The sequence below is a fragment of the Rhinatrema bivittatum genome, chromosome 9, assembly GCF_901001135.1.
Source record: "Rhinatrema bivittatum chromosome 9, aRhiBiv1.1, whole genome shotgun sequence".
Taxonomy (NCBI): domain Eukaryota; kingdom Metazoa; phylum Chordata; class Amphibia; order Gymnophiona; family Rhinatrematidae; genus Rhinatrema; species Rhinatrema bivittatum.
In genome coordinates, this window is record NC_042623.1 from 193972499 (window position 1) to 193989693 (window position 17195).

Consider the following 17195-nt stretch of genomic DNA (forward strand, 5'->3'; position numbering starts at 1 on the left):
GCTGATTTAGAGGATCCAAATTCCTCAGGAGCCTCAACCAGTCAGTTCATTTTGACTGTTATTAAGGGATCACAAGATGGGGACATTGAGACATTTGACTCCTCTGGGGTGGATAATAGTGTGGTTTCTCTATCTACTGACCCAAATACTGCTGTGTTAGATAATGTAACTAGTAGAATTAATTTAAGAACTGTTAAGAGATTCTTTGGTATTGGGTAATATGGAGGAAGATATCAAACCTATTAATGTTACACTTGCAGATATATGGAAAATGATTTTGAAAATAGTTCGGACCTTAACCCAATCCACTTCTCAATTTATGCAGTTCATGGGGTTCGCCAAGAATAAATTGGAAAGCCAGTATCTACATTTATTTATTATTTATTTAAAAGTATTTATATACCGCTTTTCAAAACAGGGTTTTTTGTCAAAACGGTTTACAAAGTAAAAATGAAAATAAAATTAAATAAAAAATTAAAATAATATTAAAATACAAAAACTGGTATATACCTTAAAAGGTGGTAGTGTTAACAAAAAGTCTAACTAATAATGGAGCTGGGCCAAGGTTCATTTTATAATCAAGGAAAGGAAAAGGGTAGGGAGGGGGGGGGTTTGAAATGAGAAGAGAAATGAGATAAACTTATGGAAGCCCGGAGGGATAATAGGTAGTGAAGTGTTGTTGATTAGATTGTGAAGGGATGTTGAATGCTGTTTGAAATAGATATGTTTTTAATGATTTTTTAAATTGTTGAGAATTGGATAGAAGACGAAGTGGATTGGGTAAAGAATTCCAGAGAGAGGGGCCTGCTACTGAAAAGGCCCTTCTTCTGGTGATGTCTAGTCTAGCCTGTCGTGATGAGGGAATATCTAGTAAGTTTTGGGTTAGAGATCTTAAATGTCGTGCTGGTTTATAGATGCGAAGTAGTGAACAGAGCCATGTGGAAGATGAGTTATTTATTAGACCGTGAATGATAGTGAGGATTTTATATTTTATTCTGTATTTTATGGGTAACCAATGAAGAGATTGAAGAATGGGTGTAATATGTTTTCAAACAGGAGTACCTGATAAAATACGAGCTGCACTGTTTTGAACGATTTGTAAGGGATGAATTATGGAATCGGGAAGTCCTAAATAGAGGGCATTACAGTAGTCTCAGCCAGAAAAGATTAAAGATTGAAGAATAGTTCGGAAATCTTGGTAAAAGAGGAGGGGACGAAGACGTTTGAGGAGCTGTAGCTTATAAAAGGATTTTTTTATTAAGGAAGAAATGTGTTGTTTCATTGATAAATCTGAGTTTATGATAACACCTAAATTTGTAGCGTATTGCGTAATGGGAATAGATGCCCCGTTTATAAACCAATGTGAAGGTGGGCCTATAGAAGTATCTGAGATGGATGATAAATGGACAATTTCAGTCTTGGATGGGTTCAGTTTCAAGCGGTTGTGAGAGAGCCAGGAGTTGATGGTGGTAGGTAAAGGGTAACCATAGATAGAGTATTAGACCAGGATGTTTTGTAGGGAACTAGGAATTGTATGTCATCTGCATAAATTTTGAATTGTAAATTGAGAGAAGAGAGACTATGACAAAGAGGTAAAAGATATATATTAAATAATATAGGAGATAGTGAGGAGCCTTGTGGAACACCGGATGAAATTGTGTAAGGATTGGATGAATGATGGTTAATGTTAACTTGTTGAGGACGGTCAGTAAGAAAAGAAGTAAACCAGTTTAAGACTGTACTTGTAATGCCAATGGATTTGAGACCTGAGATGAGTATGTGATGATCTACGGTATCAAAAGCTGCTGAAATATCTAAAAAAACAATGATGTAGTCAGTATAAGAGTCAAAAGCGCGGAATAGAGTGTCAAAAGAAGCTAAAAGAAGAGTTTCAGTGGAATGACCTTTTCTGAAGCCATGTTGATTAATGTGAAGAATGTTATTATCTGATAGAAATTTGGTAAGCTGACATAGAACTGCAGATTCAATTAATTTGGCTAGAGAGGTAAGTGTAGCAATGGGTCTGTAGTTGTTAAGGTCTGTTGCATCTTTTGTTTTGGATTTCATGATTGGTAAAATAGAGGTTTTTTTTAAAGTATTTGGAAATTGTCCTGTCTCTAACGATTGGTTAACTAATGAACAGAGAAAAGTACTGGCATGTGGACCAAGGGCTTTAAAAACGGCACCTGAACATGGATTTTCAGGGGAGTTAGATGGTTTTTGCTTATTGATTATGGTAAATATGGTGTCTTCGGATATAAAAGAGAATTCAGACCATTGTTCATTGATGTCTTTTATAACAGTTGAAGGATAGGGTAACTGAGAGAATTCTTTAGAGATATTTGTTACTTTTGTTTTAAAATGAGTGGCAATTTTATTACAGAAGATATCGTCGTATTCGGTGAAGTTGTCGCTTTGAGGGGTAGTCAACTGGTTTACAATGTTAAATAGCATATTCGGATTTCCATTGGCTTTGGAGATTTTATTTGCATAATAGAGTTTCTTAGCTTTATCTATTTCCCTATTGTAACGGCGTAGTGTGCAGTGATAAGCATTTTTTGCTTTGGTAGTTCGGTTATGTCGCCATTTACGTTCAAGTTTTCTAAGAAGTGTTTTGAAGGTTTGTAGAGATTTTGTATACCAAGGGGAGGTTGCTTTCTTTTTATTGTTGTTAGGGTAAATTTGTTTGAAAGGAGCGATAGTATCCAGAGTAGATGAGATAGCATGGTTCCATTTTTCTACTGAATCTTCTATAGTTTCTGAGGTAGTATATGGTAAGGTGGGTGAAACTGCTTCGATAAAGGTATCAGTACTAATAAATTTTCTTTTAAATATCTTGGTATGTTTTTCGGTCCCTTGTTTATAATGAACTAGGTTAATGGAAAAATGAATTTTACAATGATCAGACCAGGGTATAGGAGACACTGTAATGTTGTCCCAAATAGGGGTGGCAAAAAGCGGATTGAAAAATACTAGGTCCAGTATTTGGCCTTTAATATGAGTTGGAGTCTTTATGAGTTGTTCCCAGCCAAGACCAGACATAGAATCCATGAATGAGTTTGTGAACATAGTGGAACTTGTGATATGTACATTAAAATCTCCAAGTAAAATGGTTTTGTTTAGATCTATAGGAAGTGTTGCAATAGTTTCTAAGAAATTAGAAAGTTCAATGTTAAGACACCCAGGAGGACAGTAAATAATGCCAATGTTTAGTAAAGTGGTAGTAATAAGTAGACTTTCAAAAGAACCAGAGAAAGTAAGTTGTTTTTTTATTGGTTTCAGGGATGATTTAATGATGGCTAGCAAGCCACCACCTCTACGATTTATTCTGGGTTCAGAGATAGCAGTATAACCATCAGCTATAGAGACTACATCTACTACCCTTGCTTCCCAAGTGGGTTCTCTTCAGGTCTCTAGTGCTTCCTTTATAAAGCGAGGTTTTACCTGTCACAGGTGCTCTCCTAGGACAGCAGGATGTTAATCCTCACATATGGGATGACATCATCAGATGGAGTCCAGCATGGAAAACTTCAGTCAAAGTTTCTAGAAACTTTGACTGGCACACTGAGCATGCCCAGCATGCCACTATTCATGCAGGGTCTCTCTTCAGTCTCATAAGTAGATTTCGAAAAAATAAAACAACAAACTAGAAGAACCCAAATCCGCAGGGTGATGGGCAGGTTTCTTGAGGACTAACACCCTGCTGTCCTAGGAGAACACCTGTTACAGGTAAACAACTTCACTTTCTCCTAGGACAAGCAGGACTATAGTCCTCACATACGAGTGAATCCCTAGCTACAGACTAGACCTGAAAAGAAAATAATGGGACCAACAGACACCAAACCGGGTGCCAACAGGCACAACAACCACGGTGCTGGTGGTAACAGCCGGGACAGTCTGAACCCAAGCCAGGGGCCTTAGGTAGGAAGACCTCATTTCACAGCTGGAAGAGATTCCAGAGGACAGACTGGCCAAAACTGCTATCTTAGCGGCCTTCCCTGTCCAGACAATAATGAGCTGCGAAGGTGTGGAGATAACTCCATGTCGCAGCCCTGCAGATCTCCCTCATGAGAACTGAACACAGGTTTGGGCTGAAGTTATTACTGAGCTTTAGGCTGTCACCTTTCTCTCTGCCGACCCCTGCTGGAAAATTGTTGAGGATAAAGAGATGGGGCTCATTACCTTTGGAAAGAGTGAAAGGGTCTCCTATGGTGAAAAGGCCATTTGTACAAAATGTACTGATGCCTGGATGCAATGGTCTCCTGGCACTGAAGACAGTGACTGAGGGTAGACTGATGCTCCTTGATCAGCATTACTGTCTTCAAGAGGTTCTCTCCCACAGATGGGACATCTACTAGGCAATCATGAACATCTTCCTGGAGCCTGCTTATCTGAAGCCAAGTTATCCTCCTGACTACAACAGATACTGCTGAAGTTCTGGCTGCAGTGTTGAAGGCCTCATATGTGAAACAGATTAGTTGTTCTTTGCATTCTTCTGCACCCACCAAGGACTACTGGAACTCAGCTTGATGAAGATCCTCAGAGTCCACCAGAAACAATTTTTTGAACACCTTAAGCTTTTGAATCCTTGAGCTGATCACTGAACTCTAGAAGACTTGCTTTCTGAAAGAATTCAGTGCCCTCTGATCTTTTCCAGGTAGTGTGTTAAAATGCTCTTTAGAGTATTTGGTATGTTTCAAAGCCAAGTCTACCAAGACCGAGTGATGTGGTAACTGGACCACTTTACACCCAGGAGAAACTTATATTCTCTATTTTAAATCAATCTTGTGTTCCATGGGTAGACAAGACATGCGAGTCTACCAACATCCTCATTTGGATGTCATTTAAAAGGCTATGGACTGGGACTGAAGTGAATTCTGTAGGGGATTGGATGAATTGAAACGGCCAAATACATCTGTCCTTCGATCCTCCTCCTTCCTGAAGTTAATGGAAAACATGCACACCATGCTTTCCATGAACCACAAGAAACTAATGTCCTCAGTAAGGCTGAGGAGGAATTAGATGACATCCACTTAGACCCTTCCTCGTCCAACTATGCAGCATATTCACTCATGACTTGGATGAGAGGATGTTGCCCAAGGAGAGCGGACTGGCAAGAACTTCAGATCACTAGGGAGGGATGCCTTGAGGTGAAGGGAACTAGTCGTGATGTTAAGAGTACTTGCTCTGGCTGTTGAAAGTTCTTGAGAGTATGCTTGGACATCTTGGGGATAGACTTTGGATCCCGCAGTGCAGAGAAAGCTTCTTCATCTGTCCTCTAGACTTCAGGAGTAAGAATATAAAGAAATTCCTCACCATGTCAGACTGGTGCAGGAGTGAGCAGGTAAAATCCTCCTCGGACACTCAGATAGATTTGTCCTTGCTTGGAGCTGCCATTGCTGGAGGCCCAAAAGATGAACTTGGTGGAGTGGACACTTGGCTCTGACAAGTTCTGTGTCAATTGCACTGATGCATTCTTGTTTGCTGGAGTCAGCTGAACCATCAAGTGCAGTAAGGATTTTGCTGCACCAAGGCTCTACTTTTCTGCTGGCTTCTAGGTGCCAAGGTGTTCTGTGCCGATGAAACTAATGCACCTTGGCCGGTGGCATTGGTGCTAGTATGCTCTGCACCGATGCCACTCAAGGCACCTTGGATTCTGCTGGTATGCTCCACAACAATGAGACTAAAGGTGCCTTAGATGGTACGAAGACTGGAACCTCTGTAAAGAACAGGATGCTCAGCACCAAGGAGGATGGCCGTCAATGCCAAGGAGCTCCTCATGGATGAGACCGAAGGCACTCTTCTTGGTGTGGAATCATGCCCTGCAGCTAGGGAGCCCTGTGCTTATGGCACAAACTTCTTTGGCTCCAAGAGAGGCATTCTCCTCAGTGCCTCTGCCTTAAGTTTCCATGCCAAGCTCAAACCAGTGCTAACATGAAGGAATCTTCCTAATTGATTTGCAGGAAGACAAATAGGCCAGCTCCCAATGGGATTTCCAGTGCTTCTTATGGTGACGAGAATTTGGAGAGGCCTCACTTGGGAAGGTAGAGTGACTATGCTGCTCGTCCTAACATCAAGGATTTAAGGCCTTAACCGATGACGACTTCTGCAGGTCTTCTATTTTCCAAGCAGTGGTCTGAAGTGCTACACTCAGGCAATTGGAAACATCATGGTTCAGACCTGGGCAGTGGCAGCAGATGGTATGAGTTTCTGTGATGGACCTTCAATGCTCACACTTACAGGCCTTAACCTTCTTACCAAAAGCTTCTTAGATTCAGGGTTTTCCATTTCATTTTTTTTTTTTTTTTGGTAGAACTAAAATGATCTTTTGAGAGGCTTCAGATGCTGCAGCAAAAACAGAATTTGCAAACTTACAAATTTTAGCTAAATAATGAAATTGCAAAAAAAATAAAGAGACAAATTGGGAATCCACCCATGCTGAAAAAAAAAAAAAAAAAGACTGAAGGATTCACGAGGCAGCGACCACTCGCGGGAACTCATGCGCAGGCTCAGAAAAACTTCTGAGCTCTGAGAGTTGGATTCCTATTGGCGCTATCAGATGTCGTCACCCACTGACTATGACTGATATAATCCTGTTTGTCAACAGGGAATGTGACAGACACAATCTGTGAGATAGCACTCCCCTCAATAAGCGCTTTGGGAAAAGGATCCGAATTCTCTCCCCTTAAAAAATACAAGACAGGACACACAAATACATATTTCTCTCTCTCTATTTCCACTCAAAAGGCCATTATTTACAGGTCACAATTCAGTTCAATGACCTTTGGTCCCCTCTAGTGGCCGGCTGCCCAAAATTCAAGAAAGACGTGCTTTCTTACATACCAGTGGGAGGAGGGGGTTTCTTTGATGTGTGGGGATGCCAGGTGAGGGGGAGGGAAGGAGATCATGGGGTAGGAATCCTTTAAACATGCCAGCAAGAAAGGAAGATGGGGGCTCTGGAGGTCAGGCATAGCAGCCTACATTTAGACCAGCTATCTTGTATTCAAGGATATAATGCAAAACTCAGCCAGTTAGCACTGAAAATTGGCACTAGCCGACTAACTTACTCGCCTGACCGATCTCCAACCCCAGAATGGACACAATTTGAGAGACTAAAATATATCCATCTAGTGAAACTAAGCAACAGTATTTAGTTATTCAGCAGCAGTAAATTTTCAAAGGCTCAGATCTAACTAGCTAAGCTATTACTTAGCCAGCTAGATTCCTTTGAAAATTCATCTCATTGTTGAGAGAGGACAATTTTCAAAGTGTCCACATTGGGACAAAGACCCCTGGGGCTCTTTACCCACATGCTTTGCACCAATTTCCAAAAAAAAAAAAAAAAATGTATGTATTTTTCTTTTGAAATATGCTGGAGGGTAACGAGTACCCAGGGTCATTTGTGTCTGCTTTTTTGCAGACACATTTTTTTCTGAAAAAGTACATGTAAAGATTTGAAAATGCCATCCACATAAGTACTTTTCCTCCCCTGGCCTAAACATGCCAACGCAAATGCCTCCTCTCAATGCAGTAGAGAGTATGCAGTGTGGAACAATGCACATACTTTTCACCACATTGAGGGAAGGCAATTTCCAGACAGCTGATATGGGTAAAATGTAACCATTAAAATCGCTTTGAAAATTGTCCTCCTTGTGTGCAACTTATTTATAACGTGAAATTTACTAATAACACAGCAACTTCATGACTTATTTGCAACAAGATCCTGAATGCATGCCATTTATCAGCCAGAGATATGCTATACAATAGGAAGCCATGGTAAGTGCCTGAACTGTATCACAACTTCTCCATATTTGGAGGTATGTGTCCGCTATCTCAGCAAGCATTTGGCGCCTCTGTGCATACCTCCTGGAGGTAGATGTTATCCAGATCATAGGGCGTCCTGACAGATTCCACCATCCAGCTCTCGGGCGTGATCACATTCAGAGTGAAAAGTGGAGACTGCGGCATATCCAGGAATTTTGCGATGGGACCGGCAGCAATGCTGTTATCCTCTGCAAAGGAGATCTCAGGTTCCAGCACATAGCGGTAGAAGCTGAGAAAAAGAAAAATCAGAACAGTGAACAGATGTCTATCAGCAGCTCCTAAACTCTGCCTGACAAAAATGAGTAAAATAACTTTCAAATAACGAGGGCAGTTTTCAAAAGCCATTTATTCAGGCAACACTCCAATCTTAAAAAGCCTCCATTGGTTACCAATCCACTTCAGAATAATCTTCAAGTCCATTCTTACCATATACAAAATCATCCATCAACTGGCTCCAATTGACCTACATATCCCTCTCCAATTACATAACTCTTCAAGACCGACAAGAGATGCATACAAAGGATCATTACAGGTACCTCCTTCCAAAACCACCAGACACATCACGTTAAGAGATCGGGCCTTCTCTACAGCCGGCCCACCTCTATGGAACTCCACCCCCCCCCCCCTCCCCCGATCTTAGACTGGAACCCTGCCTCTCAATTTTCAAGAAAAGACTCAAGACGTGGCTGTTCAAACAAGCATTTCCGGACTCCAATTAATTCAACATCTCAACATCTATACCTAAACATCAACTACTTCAACGTTAACTACCTGTAACGATCGTTAGCCATTATTGATCTCTCCTTTCTTTCCTTCTTCACCCAGTTCTATACACCCTGTTACATGTAACTGCTTTTTCTGCACCGTAGTTCCAGTTTAAAGTTTATTATGCACCCCCGTTTTATGTGAACCAGCATGATGTGACTGCTGTCTTGAATGCCGGTATATAAAAAACCTAAATAAATAAATAAATAAATAAATAAATAAATAAGTAAGTAGGATTTAGAAGGATAAAAGGGCTGTCTGAAAAATGCCCCACCCTTAACCCAGTTAAAGTAACACACATACTTTTAGTGGTATTAGAGGCAGCATTCACAGAAAGGTGTTTAGGTCAGAGGAGGAAAACAGGATGTGTAGATTGCATTTTCTTCTGAATAAAAATAAGCCACAGAAAAAGGAGGCGCAAGCATCAGGGCAATTTTCAAAGGGAAAAAATGCACATACTTTCCCCCTTTGAGAACTGGTGCAAAGCCTGCGGATAAAATACCCCAAACAAGAAGGCAAGAGGGTAACCTACATTACAACCCTGAACACCTTGCTGAGCAGACTGGAAGGGTCATTTTGCTTCTTATCGGCTGTCATTTACTGTGTGGGTAGTTTGAAAATTGCCCTCCAAAAGATTGAAAATGTTTGATTTCCAATAAGTTCTTTTTTTTTTCTTTAAAATTTGTGGCCTTATCATTTTGGTTACATAGAATTCCTCCATTCTTAGAGGAACCCTTTTACAAACATAAGTAATTTTGCTGGCTTGATTCAAGTGTTGTAAGCTTATTTTAAAAGGAGGATTTTTCTCTTCATTGCTTTTGTTTTGTTTATTTTTGAAAAAGGGATATTGATTACATTGTTTTTCTGTTTGCTGGGATTTACTGCTTAGGTTTAAAGAGGCATCAGCACCTCCCCCATTTCTCAAATACAAGTCTTTCAACTTTGCTCTATTAATGCAATCTTCTTGAAGCGATCTTCTTGCCTAGCCTGTGCCACTTGAGAATGTACTGCACAAGTGCTCTGTTCCACTCCATCCCTTGTCCCAGTGTTTCCAGGCTGTACTCGGTCCTGCAAGTCCCTAAGTTACTCGGAGGCCCTTCCCCTGGGGAAAGAGATTGTCTCTTGGGATAAATTCTTGATGGGGACATTGAGCCATAAAGTGTCCCAAGCCTCCACGCCACAAGCAGCAGGAGTGGGGTATGGTTGTGACTGTCAATTCTCGCTCCCAGACACTGGGGTTTCAAGAGGGGGCAGTGAAAATTTGCAACGGTTCTGGGGTGTCATGTTCTTCAACTACTGCAGACGGATTGCTTGGGGGGGGGGGAGGTGTTGCTCCCCTAGACATGTGTCCATTTGGATACATATATCGATTAACTCTTCTAGGGAGGAGGGAAATTCGAGCTGGGCCAATTCACCTTGATCTCTTTCCTTAACCCTAGACGAAATTGGTGCCACAATGGTTTTTCACTCCCCCCATGTCTGCTTGGAGCTGGCAGCAAATAATCAGACACAGTCGTATTAATCCTCTCTCAGCCATATGTTTCTGGTGGAGATTGGAAAACATTTTCTTAAACTCTTGTTCCATGTTATGATGTGTGGCTTCCGTTCCCATCAAAGTGGTGGGCCATTTCAGAGCATCTCTCTGTTTCTTTACTTCGATGGAAAAGAACTCTGGGTAAAGTTGAAAATGTAAGTTGCATTGATACAGGAAGCCTCAGTAGCTCCCCCTATTCCCCTCAAATTGCTCTGGGGTAGCAAGTTAGTTTCTGGGCAGATTTTCTGTATCTCAGCATCCAATTGTTGACATTTTTGTTCATACAATGTATATGCTTTTTCTAGTTGCCGATACCTCTGCCGCCATGAGTCAGTAGGTTCTTTGTGTTGCGCTTGGAGTGTTTGCACCTGCGGCATGAAGCATGCAACTTGCTGTTGATGATTTTCAGATATGGTCATTTTCAATGCTGTGCAGGGAAAGAAAACGCTACCTTGTACTTTTAGCAACTTTCCATGGATTAAAAGTCTTTTTCTTAACATTACCAGAGCTGGGTTTCTCAGATCAGTTACGGGTGTGATCCATGCTCTAGCAGTGTTAAGGCTGGCTGCACAAAAGAAAATCCAAGGGGAAAGAAATTCTAATTCAGCCAAGCTCTGACTGACCAGAAAGTTTTCCCTTTCTATGGGTAATTAAAAAAAAAAGAATTTGCAACCCCTGCCAGAAAAGGGAAACTACTGGTTTCTCCAGTTGGGCTAGCATAATCTCTGTCAAGGTCTAAAAGACAACATAATAGCTGAGCTTTCAACTGAAACTTTTTAATGTAGAAGCAAAAGGTAGAAAACAAAACACGTGCTTTCTGATTTACAGATTGCAGGGAAGCCACCAAAATACTCAAAAAAGATGCAGTCTCCCTTAGCGGGTAATCTGGGGAAGAACCCAATGCAGTTACTATACGTCTTCAGCACAGCCTTGTTCAGACCAGCACAATGGAAGTTCATTGTACTTCTTGTGTACAAATTGTTCATATTAGATTCTTTTTCATGGGTTAATTCAATGCTCTATATTTATAATCCGACAAGAGTACTGCAATCCTCCCAGAGGGGAATTTTAGACGTCCTGTTTGTACGACATGCCCAATTACCTGAAACAAGGGAACAGACATTCTCTGTTGCCTTTCCTGTATTCTTGAATTTGCTGCCTTAAGAGTTACAGCTAGAGTCCTGGTCTAAGACCTTCAAGGATCTATTAAAAAATATTTCTGTTTAGGCAGGCATTTTTATAAATGATGGCCCAGGGTCAGCTTCGAGTCTTTCATGTTGCTCTATCAATCTATGCTTGATACCTTTATCCATTTTTTGGTTTGTAAGCATTTTTCTATAGGAAGTGTTTTTGCAGGTTGTGATCTGATCTGTCTAAGACATACTTAGGGCTAGCATTGGCTTGTAGTAGTATTTTTTATTTTTTGCGTTTCTCTGTTTTTATGTATGATTTTATTATGTATGCTGTTTTATAGGTTGCCTAGAGCCTCGTAATAAGCAGCGTATAAAAACTCTAAATATATAAATATGATTTGCGTGTGAATCCTTCCTAGATGCCAGAAGAATATGAGACAATCCTTAAATAGGTTAAGGGAATTCAACCCTATCCTCTTAACATCCAGGCTGTAAGTGCTAGGGGGGCCTGATGTTGGAATGATGCAATGTTTTCTGGTTCTGAGTGATGAGAGTTATGGAATTTCTCAGCCTGGTTGGATCCCTGATGGACAGCTCCTACAGAAGTGGAAACCAAATCTGTCGTAGCCAAAAGGAGACTATGAGGACATGGTTCCCTGGTCTCTCATAAGTTTTAGCAAAGTTTTTGCCACTAGAGGACCTGATGACTAAGCAAATAGAAGATCCTAACCCCAATCCAGGAAAAAAGTATTTGAGGCTAGTTAGCTCAGTTCCTCTTCTGGAGCAGAAGTTCAGGACCTTCCTATTCAGAGGATATGCAAACAGATATACCATAGGTGTTTACCACTTATGAAATATCAGATTTGCTATTTACCCTGTCCAGGATCCTTTCAAAATGACAGACTGACAGAATATTCTCCTTGCCTGGTAGGTACCTGGCACTTAGGACCATTTTTTGAGAAATGGTCTGGGCCCACTTCTAAACTTCCTGACATAGGAGTTATGAACCTGTGCCTGCTTCTTCACAAAGAACACTGTTACCCAATTATCTGAACGAGGGCAATTTTGTCGGCCAACTGATCTCTGAAAGCCATTAGAGTGTACAATATTGTCCTTAGCTCTTGGCAATTGTGATGAGGTTTTCCCTGAACAGACCAAATACCCTGGTCTGGGTGTGAAGTTTTTCTACATGAGCTCCCCAGCCCGGGTTAGATACAGCTGTAGTTAAAACAATTTGAGGAACTTGGAAGGAGATTTCTCTTACCAGGTTTGATTGAATCAGCCACCAGGACAGATCTGGATGCTATCTCCAAGTTCATGAATGACTTGACTCCACTGTAATAGTAACTTCCATTGGGCTTGTCTCATATGGAGACATGCCACTGGGGAGACATGCCACTGGAGGGACATGAGCTGCTGATGCCGTAAGGCCCAACAACCTCAACATGTCCTATGCTGACGGCTGACAACTCATTTATTCCACTGCAAACATTAGCGTGATGATCCTTTCCTGTGAAAGACTTTTACCTGAGTTATATCTAGCAGAGCTCCAATAAATTCCAATTAAGATGAACTCTAAAGGGATTTGAGATAAATTTATGACTAACTCTAGCAACTCTAACACCTGGATTGGCTTTGCTCATTGAATCTATGGCACCTTGAGGTGTGCTCTAGACCAGCCAATCATCCTGGTAGAGAAATGCGTACACCCTAATTTGCGGAGATGCACCACAACCACTGCAAGACATTTCCTGACTATGCATGGTGCTCACACTAGGCTGGAACAGCCATATGCGATACTGGAAGTGGTGCTTCCCTCCTACAAATCTGATATACTTCCTGTGACCATGAAATTTCTTTATGTGGGTATAAACATCCTTTAAACCCAGAAGCATAGCCAGTTCTTTTTTTCCAAAGAAGGGAATTAAGGTGCTCAGGGAAATGGTTCTGAACTTTTCCTTTAGCAGAAATATGTTTTAGGCCCTTAATCTAGATGAGATGGAATCCTTTTTTGTTTGTTTGGAATCAAAGTACTTGAAATAAAAATCTTGCTCTCTTTCCCCTGGTGGATTGGATTCAACTAATTGGTTTCAGGAGAATTTTGTGATGCTGAGAAGCAAACCAATAATTTCTTGGAGAGCAATTTAGCAGGGTTTCTGACAGAGACAATGTGTTAATTTCTGATTATGCTGCAAGCCACAGTACTGGGCTAGACTCAGGATGCACAAACACAGAATTAGATATTTTATTGTACAGCTTGATATATACTAACAGAGGTGGAAGTAGTGAGGTAGTCTGGATGTAGCAGTCTCGGGACCTCAGCAGAGGGGACCCTTCTCACCCCATTGGTATAGGGGAATTCGGGTGTAGGTTTCCCAGCAAGGCAATGCTGTAGATGAGACAGACTGAGAGTTAGATTACTCACTAGATGGTAGCTGTAGGTATGCGATTCCACCAGGCTGAAGTAGATGATACTGGCACCGAGGCAGGGAGAGCAGGCCCTCGAGGAGCGAGTACCTGATCCCTGTAAGGCACCTGAAATAAAGCAGAGGGCCCCTGAGGAGCGTGTACTCAGGTTAGTCAATACCCTGAAGGGCAGAGACAGAGCTTCCAGCGGCAGCAAGGAAGCGGCAGAGTAGCTTAGACTGGGCGAGACCAAGCCGGAATCCAGTCCTTGCTAACTCGACTAGCTAGCAAGTAAGGGCAGGCTAAATACCCAGATGGCATGATGTCACTTGAGGGGGACGCCCCCGAGGTTCGCGCCAAGGTTGGAATAAAGATTAGGGTAGCGCGCGCATACCCTAGTAGACCTTGGGAGGAGCATGGCGGGAGGCAGCACCATAGCTGTTCTGGGGATGCCGGAGAGAGCGGCTTGCAGACGCGGCGGTAGCCATTTTCCCAAGGTAAGCGGGAGGAGTCGTGAACAAGGTGAGGCAAATGGGGCAAAGCCGTCTAGGACTGACGGACGCAACAATGGGAAGTAAAGTAGTGGTCACATCTGGGACACTTGAAGATCAGTGGCTGACAACTGAGATGCTGGAAGCTATCGTAATGCTCAAGACTGATGCAAGGATGAGCTGTCCTATAGGAATGCTTAGGGGGATTAATGGCCACTGCTAGAATCTCCCTGCTCCTGGCATCAAGCATCGACTGGGAGGATGCCAATGCTCGGTATCAGTGCTCCTTGATGCTAGTATCGATGAAACAGAATCTCACTTTCATCAGGTAGGGGGAGCAAGAAAACCTTTATGAGTGCTCGATGTTGAGGGAGATCAATGCTTCCTCAATGCTGATTCACCAATAACGTCCTTTGCAGCTCCTATGCTCTTCAGTGCTGATGGATGAGACTTGCTTTTCTGAAGAGCATTTCTAAATAGTTGTAAGCGTGAACACTGTCCTCTGAGAGTCATCTTCTAATATGTGGAACATTCCAAAATGTCAGAGTCATCTCCAGGCAGAGCACACACCTAGCATGGGGATCCATGGTATTTATTTATTTATTCACTTTTATATACCGATATTCGTGAAAGCTTCATATCGGTTTACATCACAAATCGAATTAAAATCCAGTAATGTGTAACATAATCAATTAATATACAATCTTTAAAAGAAAACGTTTAAAACATTATAAAATAAGGGGCGGATTTTAAGAGCCCTGCTCGCCTAAATCCGCCCAAATCCGGGCGGATTTAGGCGAGCAGGGCCCCGCGCGCCGGTGAGCCTATTTTACATAGGCCTACCGGCGCGTGCAGAGCCCCGGGACTCGCGTAAGTCCTGGGGTTCTCCGAGGGGGGCGTGTTGGGGGCGGGCCCGGTCGTCGCGGTGTTTAGGGGGCATGTCGGCAGCGTTTTGGGGGCAGGTACGGGGGCGTGGTTACGGCCCGGGGCGGTCCAGGGGCGTGGCCGCGCCCTCCGTACCCGCCCCCAGGTCGCGTCCCAGCGCACTAGCGGCCCGCTGGCGCGCGGGGATTTACGCCTCCCAGAGGGAGGCGTAAATCCCCCGACAAAGGTAAGGATGGGGTTTAGACAGGGCCGGGCAGGTGGGTTAGGTAGGGGAAGGGAGGGGAAAGTGAGGGGAGGGAACGGAGGTAGGCTGCGCGGCTTGGCGCGCGCCGGCTATACAGAATCCATAGCCTTGCGCGCGCCGATCCCGGATTTTAGCGGATACGCGCGGCTCCGCGTGTATCTACTAAAATCCAGCGTACTTTTGCTTGCGCCTGATGCGCCAGCAAAAGTAGGCCAAATCGCGCGGTTTGAAAATCTACCCCTAAGATTACAATAGTTCATTAAATAAGCATTTTAAATTCTAGCAACAAAGTAATTCTAACTGCCCTTAAAATAGACATGATGCAATTGCACAGAGGGCATTTGTTGACGCCAATAGCCCTCTTCTCTTTTTGAGACGACAGCTAAAAAAGAAGCTAGATAAAATTAAATGACGATTTTAAATAAAAAACACAGCCAATGCAGCCCGATGCACAGATACCAATGAGCATGATGAATTTGGAAAAAATAAGAAAACTTGAAAAATGTCGAGAAACCTAGTTGGTGAACTTAGGAGGGATGAGATAAGATGAACAGTGATGGCTCTGTGACAAAAAAACATGAGATTCAGAACATTTCTCTTCAGAGAAAGGAGAGATATTGATTTTCCATGGAGCTCAATAGTCACAACTAAAGGGGGCCTCGTGCATACACATGCTCGATGGAGCATGACAAAAACTTCTAGAAGCTATGAAGTCAACTTCACCAGTCTGGGCTCCATCAGATGACATCACCAACCTCTAACCTCACATCCTGCTTGTCCTCAAAGAAATGAAAGAAACAGACCCCAGCACATATAGAACCCAGCAATTTGATTCAGTTGCCACAACACTGTCAGACAAAAGGCTCTGAGTGAAGCTGCTGCTTCCTGCATTGTTAAATTAGTATTGCAGAGAAATTTCCCAGTCTGCTACACAATGGCTCTTACCTTTTCAAAGGCATGTCAGACAATTTGGACTGACAGTTCATGAACACCCGAAGGTTCATATTTATCAACTGGTGCAAAACCTAACAGGACAAAAAAATATGATGTCAGTAATTATTTAAAATAATTATTTTTGTTCACGTCTTATTTTCCCCTCTCCTTACAGTCCTCCAAATGTGATGGTTCCTTCACAGTCTAGGAGGCTGCAAGAATCCTCATTGGCCTGAGGGCTGGAGAAGTACGTCTTCCAAGGCACATCCTCAGTGCAACTTGACTGGCAGGGGCTACCACAGTAATGGCACAAATGAATCATCTTCACAGTGTGCCTACATGCAAATGTCTCTAATATGTAGGGGAACTAAGACTTTTTGATGTCTATATTCAGAAACAGTCCAGATAGCAAAGTTAGCCGGATAAACTTATCTGGCTAACTTTGAAGCATATTCAACATGCAGCCACACTATTTAATATAGCCGACTACCTTAATTAGTTAGCCGACTAACTTCGGGCAGCTCTTTGACTCGACCAGACTTAGCTGGCTAAGTCATCCAGCTAACTCAGAAAATTGGAGTTAGCCAGTTAACGTAGCTGGCTAACTCAACTCCTGCCAGTTACACCCCTGTACTGCCCCTAACTTATCCAGCTAAATTCTAACTTCCTTACTTATTAGAATTTAGCTGGATAAAGGCTAGAATTTAGCTGGATAAAGGATGAATATAGCCGGGTAAGCCATTTAGACTGATAACTATTACGTTCTCTATCTAAATGGCTTTTGAATACGGACCTCTTCTTTTTTTTAATGTAGGACATCATCGTTACATGAGGAACACTTTTAACTAAAGTCTTTACCTTGTGTTTTAGGGTCTTGCAAGTGTTGTGATAATTTTCTGACACCTCATTTTGATAGAAAGGTGAAATTACTTCATACCGGATAATTTCCTTTCCTCAAATACAGCCAGACCAGTCCATAG

The 17195-nt window shown here is 42.3% G+C and overlaps 1 protein-coding gene across 2 annotated transcripts in view; it reads right to left on the minus strand.

Moving 5' to 3' along the window:
- UGGT1 (UDP-glucose glycoprotein glucosyltransferase 1) overlaps positions 1–17195 on the minus strand; it is a 246543-nt gene that overhangs the window by 80207 nt on the left and 149141 nt on the right. For both annotated transcript variants that reach the window (XM_029615446.1, XM_029615445.1), the window contains 2 exons: positions 16228–16307; positions 7864–8053 (listed from right to left, as the gene is read on the minus strand). In XM_029615446.1, coding sequence (XP_029471306.1) covers positions 7864–8053; positions 16228–16307 — 270 coding nt within the window. The remainder of the gene's footprint in view (positions 1–7863; positions 8054–16227; positions 16308–17195) is intronic.